General features: G+C 41.7%; 1 protein-coding gene across 1 annotated transcript in view; it reads right to left on the reverse strand.

Annotated features, from left to right (window-relative positions):
- The window catches only part of phlpp2 (PH domain and leucine rich repeat protein phosphatase 2), a 30095-nt gene extending 12142 nt beyond the window's left edge, over positions 1-17953 (reverse strand). Inside the window, exons 1-5 of the mRNA XM_070903555.1 lie at positions 17670-17953; positions 13268-13401; positions 4847-5037; positions 4219-4344; positions 837-991 (exon numbers count right to left, since the gene is read on the reverse strand). Of these exons, the coding sequence (XP_070759656.1) occupies positions 837-991; positions 4219-4344; positions 4847-5037; positions 13268-13401; positions 17670-17944 (881 nt within the window). The 5' untranslated portion in view covers positions 17945-17953. The remainder of the gene's footprint in view (positions 1-836; positions 992-4218; positions 4345-4846; positions 5038-13267; positions 13402-17669) is intronic.
- Between the last annotated feature and the right edge of the window lie 1452 nt (positions 17954-19405).

Here is a 19405-nt window from a genome sequence, read left to right on the forward strand (position 1 = left end):
CCTTACATAATGTAATATATTGGGTAATAACATAACAGCAAACCAATAATGCTGGCATACAACAGGAACTAGAGGGGTTGGAGATGATTAATAGACTTAATAGCGATGCATCAACTGATAAATCCAGCTTGTTTAAATAAGCTCAGTTTTCAGTGCAGAACTGGAAATTAAGCTAAATTCCTGTCCTGTTTCATGGATGACACACAGGTGGAACCCACTCTGTTTCCACACATCTGGCATGAGAGAGGGGATCATAAGCTGCGTGATGAGCAAGAGATGCAGCACATTACATGCTTACATAAAGAGCATCACAAAAACCATGTCACAGTATAACACTGAAACAGCTGAGTAGCTGGAAAGTTGGTGGTTACAATTGTGGAAGGCTGGTGTGAGCAACATACTACAGTTTTATGGTAGCACTCTTCAAGAGCTCAAGAGCATATCTTTACATTACTGCAAGAAATACAACAGTAAATATGCAGGGTCTAAAAAGAACATAGGTCTGGAGAAATTATCGTTGGAAAACATGGGATAATAAAGTGCTGTTTCACTGAATAAGACTTATAATAACTACAAGGTTTGTGTAATTAATCTGCTACTTCCAGGAGCAATTTCCTTCTTCCTACAACAGTAAATAAATGAGGACCACTGCCAAGAGAGACGCAGCACCAGAGAGAAATTAAATGCACATGCTGTTCACCTGATTTACATCACTGTATACATCTATCATTTAAGTATGATCTCCTATGCTCAAAGAAAATAAAGTCCCGGTCTCCTACATCTGTCTGTAAGAAAATGTTTGTGCAAAACTCTTCAGGTAAAGGATATGTGGTTACCTGGGGAGGTTGAGCAGGCCTCCAGGCCCCTGAAGGCTCATGAAGTTGTGTCGCAGGTTGAGGTGGGTGATATCCTGACTGTAAAATAGATACTCAGGCACCACTTCCAGACTGTAGCAGGACAGGTCCACCAGGCTGACTGTCTGAGACACCACCTATACACACACACACCCACACACACACACACACACACACACACACACACATACACATACATACACAAAAGTAACCTTAAGTGCTTATACTACTATTTTCTTGCAGCATTTGATCAACACGGTCAGGCAGCAACCACCTCATGTCCCAAACACAACCAACAGCAGCTCAACAAGTAAAATAGTTTTTACCTTAAGTGAGTTGGGACAATGGACAGTGGAAACAACTATACTGGCCTCAGATTATGCAAGCAGCCAGCTGCCTTGCCAAGACATTACTTCAGACAGACAATGCTCCAGTTTCCAGTTCAATGAAGTTTATCTTCCAGGGAAACACAGTGGTCATGAATTGAGAGTAATACAGTAACTCCTTAATATGAGCTAGTTACAGTCAGACCTTAGCAAACATGTGCAGACAACAGTCCTGCAACAAATCCTACCATCATGAACCATTATAATGTTTACTCTTAGTTGAAACTGTTTTAGAGAGGTGTTGAAAGTTATGGTCATTTTGAAGGCTGTAGCTTGTGGTGCTGTGAATTGTATTGCGTTAGGCCAAGATAGAGGGAATGAATGTGAGACACACAATGTCCTCACAAGTATCAAAACTAACATGTGTGAGTGTCGAAGAGTGTGTGATTGCAACTACATGTGTGATTTTGTGGTTGTTTTAGCATAGTTCAAATCTCTCACTGGTGTTACAGTACAGTTACACAGCTTACACAGTCTCACATTTTTCTTGTACAAATGCTGCAACACGGACCCTCCCATCATCTCAGAGATGATTGTTTATAGGCCAGCCATCATTGCAGGCTACCTAGAAGTGCCCATCCAATCCAGGCTGAGGACAGTCTCCTCCATTAACTACAGGGCTGCACACTGTGCAGCAACCCAGAAAATGGGACGGCTGCTCAGCAGAGCGTGACATCACGTCACTGCTTTTAGAGATGACAAACACAAAACTGCTCATCTCTCACAAAACGACTCATCTGCCAGCCACTTTCAAAAAGCAACTCCTCTTTAAGAGTAATTAAGAGTAATTAAGTGATGGTATGATGGACACAGATTGACTCAGAAAAATTAAAGAGGGGTAGAAAGAAAACGGAACAATTTTGTTGTTTTATATGATTTGTATAGTAATTAAACTTGAATTTATTAAATTTAACTGTGACTGTGAAACATTATGAAGCAATGTGACAGAGGAAGAAGACACTGAAAGGAGACAGCTAAATGAAACCTCCTAGCACGAATAGAGACTTTGATTTTTACCAGTTATTGAGGTCCTCTCAGTCCTTGATCAATAAGTCACAGCACATTGATTCCATCATTCATTCATTTCCTATAGAGTTGAGAAATCAGGACACTCTGCTTTTCTTTGGTTAACAAACTTGTCCAACTAGCACAGCTAAACATATCACATTTCTGACCCTACTGATGTGTATTCGCGTATGTATGCCATCATAGTTTAACATCAGACTAAAACTCCTTAAAAACATGTTTACACCACAACTCAAAAACAGGTCATCTGGCTGATTTTGCCATTTCCTCAGGAATATCTGGTCCAGTCAGGTAGCACTTGATTGACATCTCCAGTCATGTTAACTGTCATACTTAAAATCTCATGATGCCACTGGCAGAAACATCGACAAGATGGTGCGGAAGTTCATCCTCCTCTGTGCAGCTTCTGACTTTTTAAAAACTGAGGAGGGTGTCTTTATTCTGGTGTGACAGTTACTGAATAATGAGTTAAACAATAAATATCATTCACTGAATTAATCAACTGAACACGCAGTTTTAGCTGATGTGTCATCAGGGCTACGCTTTTAATGCAATTTGTACATTAACAACTAATTAATCACATAAGAAATTGTTACTGTAGATTGTTGACATCTATGTTGTATACTGTATCTTGACCAAATTCATAGCCAGTGTCAGCAAAAGAGGATACATATTGTAAAATTAGAATGCAATTAATCCCCTATAATAGCTATGTTTTTATTGCATAGTTATATAAGGTCATAAATTACATATTTACACAGCAGTCATGAGTCACTGTTTCCTTTCTTTTGCAGTCTGGCAAACACTACTTTTTCTTTGAATATGTTATTTAATATTACATATTAAAATGTGTAATAAACTGTATGAATTGCTAATTAGCTGCAAAATGTATGTAACATAATTCGTTTAAAAATGTAACTAATCTACAGGAATATATTTCACTCATTCTGACTTCCCATAAATACAAATTCTTATATGCTGATCTATGATGTATCCCAACACTCCAGTATTCAGTCCTATTCTGCAAGCTCATTCTGCAAGCACAAATGCACTTGCTGACTCCCTCTCTCTAACACACACAGACACACACACACACACACACACTCTTACAATTTATGCAATGTAGCATAAACATTGGCCCAAATCCACCAAAAACCTTCATCAGTCATCATCCCCAGTCTCCATAGAAACCTCTCGTCTAAGTCTCAGCCTAAATACAGTGCACTAACAGGCTACTCTAACCCAGTAATCCATACCACCATGGTAGAGAGAGGTCCTGGACTTAGCATGAATCTGCAACTAATTGGATTTTCTTTTTTTTTTTTAACTGTTGGCTTTCTCCTTCCATGGCTAATTGTATGCTGGCTCAGCCTCAGTGGAGGCTCTCACAGAGGCTGTTCAGCTCCAGGAAGGAGCTGCAGCACAATAGCCATTAATTAGGATATTAGAGACAAAGCAGGCTGAGCAGAATAGAAACAATGAATTTTTTGAAGATCAGCTGTGAAGACCTGGCAAGATTCTCTGAAAGACACACAGTATATAACACAAATACAAAAATGTGTTTGGGTCATTTAGCATCCTCTAATCCACAGTGACTTGCATTACAAAAACTCTACTGCTGAGGGCCTTTGTAAAACAAAACTCAGTAGAAGTGCCCCCTAATAGAAGTAAAAAAGATAAACTATGTGAACAGAGATTTGCTGTTCAATCAAAGCCAGACACTGCTGAGAGTCTGCCTCTGTGGAGCCAATCAGACGCACTCAGACAGGCGGTTTCTGATTGGACGACTCAACAGGCAGAAGGCAACTGTAGTCCCAAAATCTAACCTCTGACTTTAGTACAAGCCCAGAGGGACTAACCGGAAACAAACAAACTTCTGCTGAGAGAAAACATGGGAGACACATACTGTGTCCTGCACACACAGTAACACACACTCTCTGTCTCTTGCTTACTTTTGATGCTTGCCGATGCCATCGCTGGTAGTCTGCGAGCGTGTCAAAGTTGACAAAGTATGTCTGGGCCTGTGATCCGGCTGAGCTGAACATCAGACAGTGTTGCCTCCGCTTCACCTCCTCCACCTCAATACAAAGATAACACACCAATACGATGAGGAGGAACACGGAGAAAAAACACAGACGTCAAATGATGATTATCATAACTCGTTATTGCATTGACGTTGGTAAAAGAAAAACTAAATTTTCAGTCATCTTAACACAGTTATATATCAGTCAGTGTTGTTTCAGTATTTATTTTGTGACGATGTGTAAGTTATATGTCCAAACCTGTTCACTTCAGCTGTGTGAGCTGGAGAGAGTGAGGACAACAGTAAGTATTTTAAATGTAAGCTGCATCATACAGTTGATACTAAGTGAGAGGAAAAGAGGAGGGAGAGGGTCTGTGTGCCAGTGGTGCCTCATCTTTTTAACCGATAGGCCTGAAATCAGCTCAGTCCAGCTGTCCAGCCCAGCTGTGTTGTTGCAGGGTATCTACACTCAGCCTGGAGTGTGGGCTCTACCCTGGGGGAAGTGAAAGGTTAAAACCCCCATCAGGTTGTCTGACCTCCAAACACTGAACTCTCACCTTTCCCCCCACCAGGGGTAGAATGTGCATCTTCCCAGTCAGGCTGTCTTTGACAGAGGCCACGATTAGACAGGTGCCGCAGAGGATGACCTGCCGCTCTGCCCACTTGTGCAGCTGCGACTTGCCCTTCCTGACGCTGAAGACGCCTTTCAGCAGGGTCCGCTCCTGCTGGTCTGCATTCACTGGACGCTCTGGAGGAAGAGGCCCACACACAGAGGTTAGTGTAGATCTATACACATCGAATGTACAAGAACCCCCACCCCTCCTGTGATGAACAAATCCAGCTAATTAATAGCAAATGTTCTGCAGTTACACATAAGATGGAAGCTTCCAGAAAATGAAGTCATATAGATACTCACAGGTCAGTATGATATCATCTATAGATTAGTCAGCTCCTTAGCTTAGTAATTCTAGGAACTGATCTTACGTCAGCCCTTAGGATGGACACTGCCCTATTATCTCATATATACGGTACATCTGGATAGATCTCACTGCACAATAATAAGTTTGACCCTCTCTCCATTATTATAACCTATTAAATCAAATCCATAGTAGAGTGATTTAATTATTATTTCTCTCTCTGGTTGTACCAATCATCTGTGTTCACGTCATGTGCTGCAAGTAGATGTATTCGCAAGGAAACAATCAGGAATTAAGTAAAGCAAAAATATATAGCTTTGGGTCGTGGGTTGGGTTCAGGTCTAATTTGGTCTTTAAGACGTGGGCATGGGGATGGTTCAGGTGTCAGTTTTAGGCCTGAGCAGAAGTCTAAGCCATAGCGTCTCAATGGAACCTTGCAGTTAAGGATCCAAGCTCTTTTACTTGATAAGATAACAAACAATTGCTCCTCCCTGTCAGGTCTTCAGAGATCTGGGAACAGACCGATCTGGAATGGAGGATATAAGTAAAAATATAGTATTGGGTCTTGAGTTATGCTCAGCTTTCAAATATGGCAGAACCAGTCGGGCTCGGTCTTGAAGATGCAGATATGGGTCAGGTTTGGGCCAATGCAGAACTTTAAGCCATAGCATCTCAATGGATCCTTGCAGTTAAGGATGCAAGCTCTTTTTCTTCTTAAGATCACAAATAATTCCTTAAACACCAGTCAACACATCAGAGCTAAGGTGAACAGCAAAAAAATTGTCAAGGTGCCCTGTGAATGCCGTATCTATCTCTTTCTCCCTCCGTTCTCTGTCTCTCTCTATTGCTGTCCTAACCTAGCAGAAGCCTCAGTCATACTGATGAATGAGTCAGGGTTTTGTCACATTAAACTTCACTCTTTTCAATTAAATTATGCCAACTTGCACAGCAGGCAGCGTTGGCTGGCCAGTGCTGAAGGACATATCAGACAGCAGTGTTGCTGTCTCTGCCAGGCTTCAAGTACACTCAGGTTAATGGCAGGTCAAATAAGCACAGAGGAGAGACTGCCTCAGCCTCTTGTCCTTTGTTGTTAAATTTTCCTCAAACCAACTTATGCTGCCTCCCACTCAGAGGCTCTCATTGGCAATCTGCTCTCTCTCCCTCTCCCCCTCGTTCTGTCTGACTTGTTCTTTCTCTCCACCTTCCCTTTCACTTCACAAGGGCATCCAAATGAAATGAAAGGCTGCTCGTGTTTTTTCTTCGCCAGGGAAACTGATAATGAACAAGCCAAGTGCTTCTGACAACAAATTGGCTGGCTGGCAGATCAATAGCAGTGACTGATCCTTGGGCGTTCCCTCACTCGAACAGAAAATTAGAGACACAAACCCTCACAGTGATGGGTAGTATGTGAAAGGGAAAACACCTGGACACGGATATCGAACCACAATGCTTTTTTGGGACTGACTATAATGTGTCTGTAGTACAGAATATTACATTTGTTCAGATTATAACTCGTCTTTACTTAGTCTTTGATGAGACACAGACTTTAAATCATCACTTCTGACTGTATCTTATTGAGGCAGTTTTTGTAAGTTTGGCTTATTTTGTTTAATGAAAAGAGTCCAAGAGTTGTGACAAAATAAAGTTATTGAATCTTGAAATAAGGCAATCAAAAAGTATCATTTTCATATTGGTACCGAAACTCAGGTGTCGTATTTGCGTATTGGTCTCAAGACATTTCAACCTACTGGACAATTAGAGAGAAACATTATTTCTGTGTCATTGCCCTTTCCTGTGTATCACTGTAAGGAGACGAGGACTTAATATCATGGACAAATCCCTTCTCCGAGTGTTGTGAGAGTGAGATTCAGCACATGACAAGCTGTATGTCAAATACAAAAGAATTCACATACTTCATTTGAGTATTTGTAATAGTTTACTGTCAACAACATCAAAGGTTTACAAAATCCAGTTGACAGCTGAAAGAGTAAATTAGAATAAACCAAATATAATATATTCATTAAAACAAGTAATTAAGCAAAACACTCGCCCACTGCAGTACCCACATCAATAAACTCATCATCACGCACCCACTCGCTACGAACTGACACAGGTTGACAGTATATCACCAGAAACAAACACACTGACTCCACACTTAGCTTTGTTATGTTTTCAGGGGTCTATACTCTTCAGCGCACAACCTGTAGGATGCTAACACAGAATTCAATGAACTTCCAATTTATCACAAGTAATAGCTTATTCTACTAGCTATAATCTCACGTACCTTCGTCCTTTCTTCTGTGTGAGAATTAGCTTAAAACTACAGCACCACAGACATTCAGAAAGCTAAAATGCCACGGCTTGTTCCCATTTTATGACATCTTATAGACCAAACAACTAATCGATTAATCGAAAAAATACTCAAATTATTTCCAGGTTCAAAAGGCAGTGGCAAACTATCTTCAGTTTGAGGTCTACCAAAGCGTGAATTTAAAAGGAAGTTTCAAATCTAATACGAAGAGGTCTTTGCATATTAGCAAGTATGTCAACAAGCCTTTTGATATTGGATATGAATATGCACAAAGTATGCATACAAAAAGTGCACATTCACGGTGTGAGCATGAAGTCATCCACACATACATAACATATTGCTTTTTGCACTGCCATATCAATACAACCACCCATCTGAAAATCATTGGCCTATTTACGCAACATCAAACAAGTCCCAGCCATAAAGAGCCAACTTCTAAAACAAACACACATGATATCCCTCAAGGTCCATGGGGCTATTAGTTGCTAGGGAAACAGGTTGTTCACAAAATCAAAGTCCAATTTGAGTAGGTAAACCTCCATATTGTCTCCAGCAACCTCCGCTGCTCTGCGGACAGGTGGCCAAATCCCATCCCACTGATGACAAATAATGCTGACCATTCCCAATGGCTCCAGAGGGGTTTAGTGACATGGTCATAGATGTTGTGTAACACTGTTTTCTGTCGTAGGATGTTTTTGTCCAAGCTGTGGGAGTCTGGAGGAGCTGGGCCACAGACAGGACGTGCCTCAGCTAAACTAATCATCAACGTGTCAAACGGCACTCCTTGGAGAGGCTGCTAAACCACAGGGACAGTGCGACAGATCAGAAAGTCGACTATACGACTTCTTATCTCTCCTCTGTTCATCTCAGTGTTTGCTGGCCTTCAATCGCCAGCATACTCTGTGACACCTCGCTTATCACTGAAGAATAGGAATGGACAAACAGATGGAAAAAGGGATAGATAGATGGAGAGAGGGGACAGAGAGAAGGAACTGAGAGGGATATGAAAGGTTACACCTTTAGGATGTGATTGGTGGCTAGAAAGGAACTAGTAAAGACAATTGTCAAAGTATCCTTACAGAAGAAAAACAATTGGGGTAACCACTTCTTATATATTACTATAACTATGAACTGACATATGAATAATATTACATGTAATATTAAATAGAGCAACAACAATTACTCAATTATTCAATAAGTGACTTGTCAGAAATTAATTGGCAATTATTTTGTTCAGGCAAAAATGCCAAACATTTGATGGTTCCAGCCTCTCAAATGTGAGAATATCTAAAATAATGGTCTCCAAAGATATCTATGAACATATATTTGGTTTTTGACTGTTGGCCAGACAAAACAAGACATTACCTTGAGCTTTAGGACATTGTGATGAACATTCACACTGTTTTCTGATATAGAACCAACAATTAATTGACAAAATAATCTGCAGATTAGTCGATTATGAAAATGATTGTTAACTGCAGCCCTAATTAAACAAGATAAACAAGAGTAGCAATGTATAATTCAGAACAGCTGTTGAATAACTGGATCACAGCACACATTATGTACGTCAGCAAATGCACCATCTCTTTTCATAACTGGTCTGTTAGTATGGAGAAAGAGTTGGCACCACTCTGACTTCAACCAAAGTAACTGCTCTCCTGTAAACCTCTTAAGAGTAAATGAACAACGCAACATCATTGCAGGAGGAATAAGGAAAATTACATTTACCCCAAAACACGTAAAGTGGCCTTCCTTTCAATTTTATGGTAAAAAAAAAAAACAGCCACTGTGCCAGTTTTCATCTCTTTTGTGTAATAGTTTTAGTCTGTAGCTCCTGATCTTGGTCTGGAGGGTGTTTAAACTTTTTAAAATCTGTTTCTGATCACATATTGGATTATTTCAAGGCATCTGCCGAGCACTCAGTTGAACACAATACTCCCTGTATCCTAGAGCTTTTTTGTCTGGCTCAAGATTGCATAGATTGCGTTAGCATGCAGTAGGGGGTCAGTGGAGGCGGAAACACAGTCTGATTTGACTCAGAACAGCAAGGTCTTTTTGGCAGCAAATTCAAATTCAGCCCACCACCCAGATGCCTCCTCTTGGTGGTCTGTGTTTACCTCTATTTAAAAAAAAAAACTGTTTGAGCGAGACATTCAATTCTGATATCAAATATAGCAAGCCTGCACTGTGCAGAACACAGATGGAAGACGCACAGCTGACTACTGCTTTTGAATACAGATGACAAAAAAACAGAACATTAAAATGGTGGATATTATTCAGCAGCAGTAAGCCATTTGACTTGAAAACTGACCATGAGTCTAGGAAAAGAGACAATGTGCAGGTTTCAAATGAGGATGAGGAAATCCTCGGGTAGAACAGAGCTCCATCACAGAAACAGCATATTACAAGGAGCTGGCAGGAAACCACGGAGAGCCTGGTCTCTGCAGAGCTCTGTTGCTCGGGGCAATTCTGTGGGAACCCGGATCTGAACAGAATTTCATTTTTCTCTTAAATCTCAGTCTGACTGCTTCTGCACTCTTTAACCCTGTAAATCACTTCCTTCTCCCGTTACAGCAAATTCCTTGTAATGTATGTTACTTGGCAATAAACAGTTTCTGATTCTGATTCTGATTCTGATTCTATACCATAAAATGAAGAAGCAACCTTGTGCTTGGTATTCACTGTGATTCTAGTCTTTCTGTTCCTCCAGGACATGGTTATTATGACTCACTGATAAACCACTGGGCCCCCGTATCATCACAGTGTTGGACATTCACAGTCTTCATTTAGGTTTTATTTCCATTTCAAGCCAAATCAATAACTTATTAGGTGAGTTCACACTGCTCGCAGATGACTTAATTCCTTCTGCTCTGACACTGGCAGTGGGCCTGACGTGAACTGTACACAGCCGCTTTAGGTCTCTAAGCTCAAAGATGCAAGATAGAGATCACCCAGGCAGAGGTTGAACAGGGCCCAGTGGACAAGCGGCAGAGCTTACAGCATGTCTGTGCTGCAGCTGCATGGGCCGACACAGAGAACCACTGGCCCTCAGGCCTCTGCAGTTGTTTTCACTAGGAGCGTTTTTTATTAAGTCAGCATTAAGAAATGTTTACTCCCTTGTCCATGTTTATTTTCATCTCATCTGTGCACCAGAGCAGGAGGGTGTGTGTGTGTGTGTGTGTGTGTGTGTGTGTGTGTGTGTGTGTGTGTGTGGGTAGGAAGCAGGAGGGTGGAGAAGGTTCAAGATGAGTTTCCTGAACAAATAAGAGGATGGTGAAGTTTAAAGCTGCACTGCACTTTGAAACACTTCAATGGATTGAGAGACAATACGGCCATAAAACAGACAAATGCACACACATGCAAATGTGTACACATAAAATAAAAGCACGCTCTTCTATTTGCATGTAGACCAGTGACTTATTATAACAAACCAATGTCTACTTAACCCTGTGCCACTGGTTGTATGCCTATTGGCCAAGAGGTTTAACCAAAGAGCAAATTTCCTCCTCAGACTGATTCACTTGAATGATTTGAAGAGGCCTGACAACTATTTCACAAGAAAAAAGATGGAAGATATATTAACTTTTTATAGTAGAAATAAGTTTTTTCTTCTTCTTTGCATTGTTACAAGGTCAGTTCAAAGAATTCCCAAGGCTGCACGGATACCCTTTAATAAACTTGGTTTATCTTCCGACTGCTTTCAGGTTGGGAACAGTGACTCTCAAAGTCTATTAAATGCAGAGCTGACACATGCAGTGCACCACATCAGGTGGTTCTGTAGCAGCTGTAGTCTTTACTGATGGACCACAGTTTCCCTCATATGCTTAGTCAGATCATTACCCCTGACAACAGCTGCTAGACAAGCAAGCACCTGGGAGAAGGATCTCAGAACAAGGCTGTTGTTGTGTGTTTCAACAATACATCACACCCACCTACACCACTGTGGGTGGGAATGAAAAACCAGGGTTACCTTGTGCCAGCCAAAAAATTTCCACTGGTGAAGCCGTATGACTGGAGAGCTCCCGAACATCATCACGGGGAAAGTGGGTGAACACAATGAGACAATTCAACACAACCACAAGCAACCTGCAAGTTATACAACAATAGCAGTTACTTCTTACTACCTCCCCATTTCTAAGGGCAGCAACTGGCCAAATCAAGTTGTGCTCTTGGCTTTGGCGGCACATCGAGAGTGCCCGAGTACCAGTCATGCCTGGTCTCTGGTCCTCTTTTCCCATGAGTTGACAAAAGGAGGCAGGAAGTCTCCAAGGGGCCCGGCTAGACTGACCAATGTGGCCTGACTACTGATAGTAGCCAAGATCCGACCAGTTCTCATGTTGGCAAGGGGCAAACAACAGTTAAGCTTCCACTGGACACAAAAGGACTAGGAATAAGACTGAGGCCACAGTGAGCTTAAGATCTGACAGCTAAACAAACAAACATCAATTGTATTACCAAGCAGACATAAAGAGAAAGTTGCATTCATTCTAAGGAGGCTAGCTAAAGTCAGAAAAAACAACACTGCTGCTTACAACCCAAATTATGTTCTGATATTTGTCAAGGCTGTGTAGTGTTCATCAAAATGCCTCAGAACCCTCACAATGATTTCAAACATGTTATGTTGTTTTTGGGGCGGCACATTGGGGCAGTGGTTAGCACTGTCGCCTCACAGCACGAAGGTTCTGGATTTGAATCTGCTAGGACCTTTCTGTGAGGAGTTTGCATGTTCTCCTATAGGACGGATGTTACAGTTTTGCAACTGGATAAATCTGAACGTGATCTTGTTGTTTCACATGGTTAAAAAAGTAAATGAATCTGTTGCTAAGTCTTCACATTCAGTTGTTAAAGTGCCTAGTCAACCAGAGCATTTCAATACAAAGCTGTTGAGAGCTGTGTTTAGCTTGTATTTTTATTCAGTGTGGCAGCACTGCATTTCAATGTAGGGAGGGTTGTGTACTGTATGTGGGAGGAATTACATGTGAGCCCTGTAGTCGCTGTGGTTTGCTCAGTCTTCCTCTTTCTCTGGCACAGCAGCATGTGAGCAGCTCTAACCCGAAACATAAGGAGTTCCACTGACTCAGCAGGAACATCAGTCAGTTTATTAAGTGGAAACACATTACAGAACATCATTCCCCATTTACCCTTAATGGCAAATCCCTTAATTGCTGCTACTGTACTGAGTATCATTAGACCAATGCACAGACTCAAACGAGGAGAGCTAAAGATGTCTGTGACACATGCAGGTATACAAATTTGTCACTGGTTTCAGAGTCACATCCATTCTGCTACTATATTAATATATCACACTGTCACAAGGACACTTAGTCACTCCAGTCCTGGGGTCATGGGAGCGTGTTGACAGCAGCAGGTGAAAGACAGCCCACATGGGGATGGAGAAACACCACAGGATGAAGGATGGTCAGTCACTCATCATGATGGGTGTGTGTTTGTGTAATCCTCCCAGGCTATACTGAATACTAGAGACATCACTCTCAGGGAGCCTCAAACAACAACTGCCTTCACTTTGTCCAGAGGAAAATCCTTGCTGAACGCACACCCACTTTCTTGCACAGACATGAGATCAAAAGAGGATGTGATAAAAACCGTTTTGGAACATTTGACCTGCTGCAGCCTGTTATTAGGCCTTCAGGTCCTTTTTCAGAGGAAGGCACCGGGCTCCTACCAGATCCCACTGAGCAGCAGCAGATAGTGAAGATTGGGGATGACGGCCCCTGTGGGTCATTACTCACCGCTGTAGAAACGGATCAAACAGCTGAGGTCTGAGTTGGCTGCTTCTTGCTGCACTCGTCCAGGCTCTGCGTAGCCCATAGCTGCCAGGTAGTCATACACCATCTGGAGTGGACGCTCAGGGGGGTCCAGTCTCCTACAGGACAAAAAGTGGTGTAACAATGCCCGCCACAAAATAGTAACACCAGATTTTCTAAATAAGGGGACACACATACTGAAGCATTAACATCAAACTAAATGTGAACAGTTTCTTTATGCCCGTTAGAAGCAGCTTCAGTTTTTGAATGGGATAGCAGAAGAGTCCAGGACAACTCCTAAGAGAAAAACTCCTGACTAGTAACCACTTGAAGGGCCGCTGACCCAACAGGATGAATGTCAACCCTGAAATCCAGTACCCCTAGCCTGATAGAAGCGGCCATTCACATACATGCTCACTGTCTGGCTGCATGAAGGAAGTCTTGCAAGCAACAACAAATGCAACTCACACTTTCACTTTCAGCTGGAAGTGGCCTGGGGTTTCCTCATGCTCCCTCATCTCCTGTAAAGCGAATCACTACTGATAATTGGAGTGATAATCTGAGTCATCCACTTTTATGACTTTAAATGAATTTCCAGTTTGCAGTTGTACCTAGTAAGGTGATATGCCCTAAAGACGATGAGTTGATGTTAGTAAAGATTAGTTTTTGATTTCTATTTTAATCCAGAGCTGGACAGATAAATCTGCCGGTTGACACTGGCTTTTTACAAATAGTCAGTCTCTGCGTACATGAAGACTGACAGAAAAAAAATGAAAAGAGTAGCATTTACAGTAAATGAGACAGAAAGCACAGTAGGCAAACAAATATCAAGCCGACAGCCACCTTCCCTCTGTCAGATATATCATTTGCAGGATCATGTTATTTGATTTCAGACAGCTGTGGCCTCATCGCCTAAATGCAGGATTTAGGCAGCTTCCAGCAGGCAGCAAGAGGATGAAGACTGACAGTCCCTGTTGACCATTCACACGCTTACACTTACACACAGCTATGCTTCATTTATTCACAAATCCTCCAACCTTGGGTAATACAGCAAGAAGCTGTTAAATCTCTGTCAAATGCCACCCAGTGGGTTCATCCGTCCTCAGGGTGGAAGGTAAATTATGCAGCAAACTATAAAAATGTGTGTCTCGATTTACAATAGACATACCCAGTAGGCCATGTGGGTTAACAGAAACCCCTACAAAAAAATTAGACCTCTGTGGGTGTGTCTTTACACCTTTACAATTATTATTAGTTTGTTCCGGTAATTCCCTCAAGTGTGTTTTAATTTCATCAGGGTTTATGTTGTTATGTTATTAGTTGGCAAGAGATGTAATGCCTCAGCAATCATAGATAATTTAGCAAGGTTTCAGTTTCTTACCACAGAGACCAAGTGCTAAGAGAAGGAGGTTGTAAATAGCAAAAGAAGCAGAAGAAATGAACATCCCTAACTGTGTAAACGTATTAATTAGTTGCTATGCTTGTTCTGTATTAGCAGGTACCTCCTGTGAAAATCAACAATCAGACCATAATGGAGCAATGCTTAAATTTTTAAATCCAAATCACAATAATTGTGGGTAGACATTGTTTTCTACCTGTCCGCTAGAGTAACGCTAACTCTGTGCTCAATACTGTGCTTTATGTTTATGAAAACAAATCTTAGCCACAAAGCAGTCCAAAATACATTCAACCAAAATCTTACAGTTATTGCAGATTAAAGTTTTGAACACAAAGAAACAGCAGCAGCACAAATGCAATATTATCAAAAACGTCCCCCATCAACTGTTCTCCGTTGCCAACGTTCACAATGCTTAACCTGTTCCAACTCTTCCCCTTGTCCGACAGGCCTTTCACCCAGCCTCTACCCTTCTCCCTGTCTGTGATAAGCCCACAAGATAATGCCTATACATTTTACTCCCAGGCCTGAGTCCAGCAGCTGGAACTCTGTCCCGTTCCTGCGTGAGCCTCAGTCTGATCTTTCAGAACCAATCATAGGGGTATTCTTGAAGAGCAATTGGTCTGGTACCTCACCATGCAGATTGTAGATACAAGCTGATGAGATGAGATTTCTCTACAGGGTGGCAGGCCTCACTTCACATTTCAGTGAGTGAGGAGCTCAGTGATTTGGGAGGCCCATGATATCAAGACGCTGACTCCTCTGAGAGTAGCCAGTTGAGATTTCTCCCTTTGGAAGTGCTCTGGGCATGACAAACTTAGAGGAAACCCCCGGGCATACCCGGAGCATGTCGGGAGGATTACATATCCCATCTGTCCTGGGAGCACTTAGGGATCTCCAAGGAAGAGGCTGTTGCTGGGAAAAAGAACGCTGGTCTTCTCTGCTCGCCCTGTTGGCACTGTTACCCTGACCAGCATAAGTGGCTCGAAAACGGATGAATGGAAGGATGGATGTCCTCCATCAACTCCATGGCCTCAGTAAATTTATCTTAAGAGGGAGTTTGTCTGACTGAAAATATAATGTTCCCCAAGCAGGAAAGAACCTTCCTGTAAGCAGCACATTACTACAAGCTATAAAAAGACAATCACTAAAAAAAGCTTCCATTCCTTCCATCATGCCCTTAGTTACAAATCCGTCTTCAGTGCTGGTCTCAGTGCTGTCAACAGCTTTCTATGTTTAAGATGCTCATTTATACAGTACATGCTCTTTTTTCTCAAAGTAATAAAACCTAGTACACATAGAACAATTTTCTAAAAAGAGTTTAAAGAAAGATGATTTACAAGAAGGAGAGAAATATAGGACTAGAAGCCATTTTATGGTAAAACATAAACTGAGTCCTATCTCATGTATTTTCCATGAAATTGCGCACTTCTTTAAATTTAATGCATCTAATGCAACCTTGACTTATCTTATCTGTATGTGCTGTCTGTCTGTAGGAATGTAATAAATAAATGTCTTTGCATAAACAGAACTCGTAGTCTTAACTCACCAGTACCTTGAAGACTTATATATCACATTTAAATCCAACTGCTCATACTCGCTGGCAGACTGCAATTTAAGTGGTGGAACGTAAACTGATCCAACACAGCCTATCCACAGGCTTACCAAAAGCCTTTCATTTATTACCAGTCTGCATTACTCTGCAATGCCTACAGCTTTTAGTCAGCACAGATATAATGAAGTTGGTTCATATGCTATTAGTTGATAACACCATTAGCTACCAGCCTATAAAGTGATTAACAACCTCCAATCATCTTTCCATGGAAGGATCTTCTAGCCATTAATACTCACGACACTAAAACAACCATTTACAATTCTCCACTATAAATGCACCTACTGGCATGTAGGGATAGGGATAGATTTTAAGATTTTTAAGATGTCTCAATATCCCACGTCATTTAAAAAAAAGTGAGCGGACAGTTGTTCACATAGAATAAGCTATAGCTGATTTCTTATTTTAGACTCTCCTTTCTAATATTTTCACGCAGGTTTTCCCAGGAAAGCAAAGGAGGAACGGCCCAGATTCCTTGCTGGTCACGGATCAGTGAACCAGCTTTTTATCCTTTCACAGATAATCAAGGGTTCATTTGCTATTTCTGTCAGCATATGTCTTGCGGAGCTGAGAGAGGCGTACAGTCATGTTCCCTGAGGGGATCCTGGGTGAGGTGCTGTGGGAGGATGGGATGTTGGGGTAACTGCAGCAGGTCCTCTGTGCTGTGTTTGCCTTCTTTGCATTAAGTCAAGCTTATTCAAGGTGACATTCTGTTTGTGGTTTTCATCGACAGGATATCAAGTAAAAGCCAAGGCTTGGTATCCTGTTTATAATATCATTTATATAAGAAAGAGATGTGGACATTTAAAAATATAATACTTCTAAATTGCTTTTGTTAGATGTTGCTGTACGCCATTATACTCAATGCATGTGTGTTTTTTGTATCTGACGGAACAGATGTGCTTCCATTTTAACCTATGCAGCTGTCTAAACCAGCAGCACAATATCTTGTTTCCTGTGTACTACACTTGCATAACTGCAACCCAAAGCATCTTTTTACACTTCAAGTCATTTTTTGTCTCTTTCACTTTTTCCATTTCCATGTAAGCTTGATTATACATTAAGCTGTGAGCTGTCGGATGCTTCGGAGTGCACAGCAGTGTTGTATTGAATAGATCCAATGAAGACACTGATGCAGGACTGCAGCAGCTGGAGGATGGCTCATTCAGAGTAACTGGTGCAGGTTTAACCCACATCTCTGAGAGGGGCAAAGGGTATTTGGAATACTCCTCCCTTGACCAAGGCCCTATCCTCTGAACCACAGTTGGTCTCTTGGCAACCATCCTAACTTTTTAGGCTCAAATGCAGAGGGCACATTTGCCCACAGGAAATGATAAAGTATAACTTTACTTTGATGACTTAACTTAGTGTGTCTTTACCTGACTAGGTCTCCATGAAGCTGAACATAGAGCCCCTGTCCGTCCCTCTGAGCACACAGCTCCTCCACTGTGGTACTGGTGGAGCAGAGCACCAACTGCAGGTCTGTCTGAGGGGTGGAAGAGGCCTGTGGGCCGGAGGCAGGTGGCTGGGGGTCCACTGTGCCCCCATACAGACACACACAGCCCCGCTGGGTGTCCCCCTTTAGCCAGTCCCGCTCTCGTGATCCAAATCTCGTCTTTCTTGTCACACAGCCACGACTCCCATTCCGCTTCATGTTGCGCTGCTGACACAGAAAGAGTAATTTCAATACACAGATTGACATCAGTTGCATGTCTAACACCCATGGGCTGCCTGAAGAGCTTGACAGAGTTCAAAATTTCCACAACTTTGGGCAACAGTCATTTACAGGATTTCAACTATGGAGACATCAAACTATAGCCTAAGACACAGGAGGGACAGTACAGATTTCATCCCCTGGTTTTCTGGACCAGTTTTTTTAATTTCTTGCAGTTAACGAAGAGGTCATGAAATTGCTCATTCTGTCTACAAGCATGGACAGAATTTCCTGGTATCCACTAGGATGCTATGAGAGACTGCTTTATCAGTGCAGTTGCTGCACACCTTTCTATCTCTTTATGAGAACTATACTGTAGAATTATAACACGTGACTATTGGAAATAGGTGCGGTGGTATTTGTAGTACTGAGGCAGTATCCCTACGCCTACCTGGTTGCACTTGAGTAGACAAGGATACAAGTAATCAATGTTTTATAATCAATATTCAGTTATTAGCAAGTGTGTAGCTTGTAATTATTGTCATTACACTGCATTTACTGAGCAGCCTTTGTCTGTAGCAGCAGCACTGACCATAAGTTAAGAACAATCGTTAATGTTTTTTCATTCTGTTACCTTTCTCACTGAGACTGCATAACTAACAGGAACCAGAATGTCATGTTGTTGTCATTTGCTCTTGCCCTAATCACCTGTGGTGATGTTAGCCGGATATGCAGTAGCCTAATGTTTTTCCTGAAAATTATGCAACGCTAGACTATCTAAATTTGACATTAATAACGACTGATGTTGAGCTAAAATGATAAAATGTCGGAGACATCAGCTGCTCATGAAAGACTACCATTACAGGCACAACAAAGCCATTACAGCAAGTCACTTGGTCCAAGAGGTAAAGACATCTACTGTATCCACTATTCTGACTCTGCATGTTGGCTCTGCAGTACACACACACACACACACACACACACACACACACTGCTGTTGGAGTTTGTCAAGGACGCACCTTGACTCCACATCTCCTCAGAATATTCATTGACGGGAAATGAAAGTCTGGAGAGCAACCAGTTTGGAGACTTGAGGGTGTCATCAATAGTGTTTGAGTGTTTGAAAGTGTTGCCATCTTTGCCTCATTCAATTGTGATGTTCAATAAGCCTTTGAGCTTATTGCTACTTAGTGTGACATATCAGGATAAGGAGGAGTACCTAAAAATAAATCCAAGGGTCCTTCTGAAAAATGTCAAAAGAAAAAGAGTAAAGGAATTGTTAGCTTGACCACCAGTTACAGTGGCTGCAGTAGTGTGGGCTTGATACTAGACTGGAGAGCTGAGCCACAAAGCGAGTTTTCAATTTACAGATCAACCACCCCCAACCGCCAAAACACACACGCAAACAAAGCAAAAACACACATACACAATGATGCAACATGTAATCACACATAATTGCAC

This window comes from Enoplosus armatus, chromosome 1 (genome assembly GCF_043641665.1).
Source record: "Enoplosus armatus isolate fEnoArm2 chromosome 1, fEnoArm2.hap1, whole genome shotgun sequence".
NCBI lineage: Eukaryota > Metazoa > Chordata > Actinopteri > Centrarchiformes > Enoplosidae > Enoplosus > Enoplosus armatus.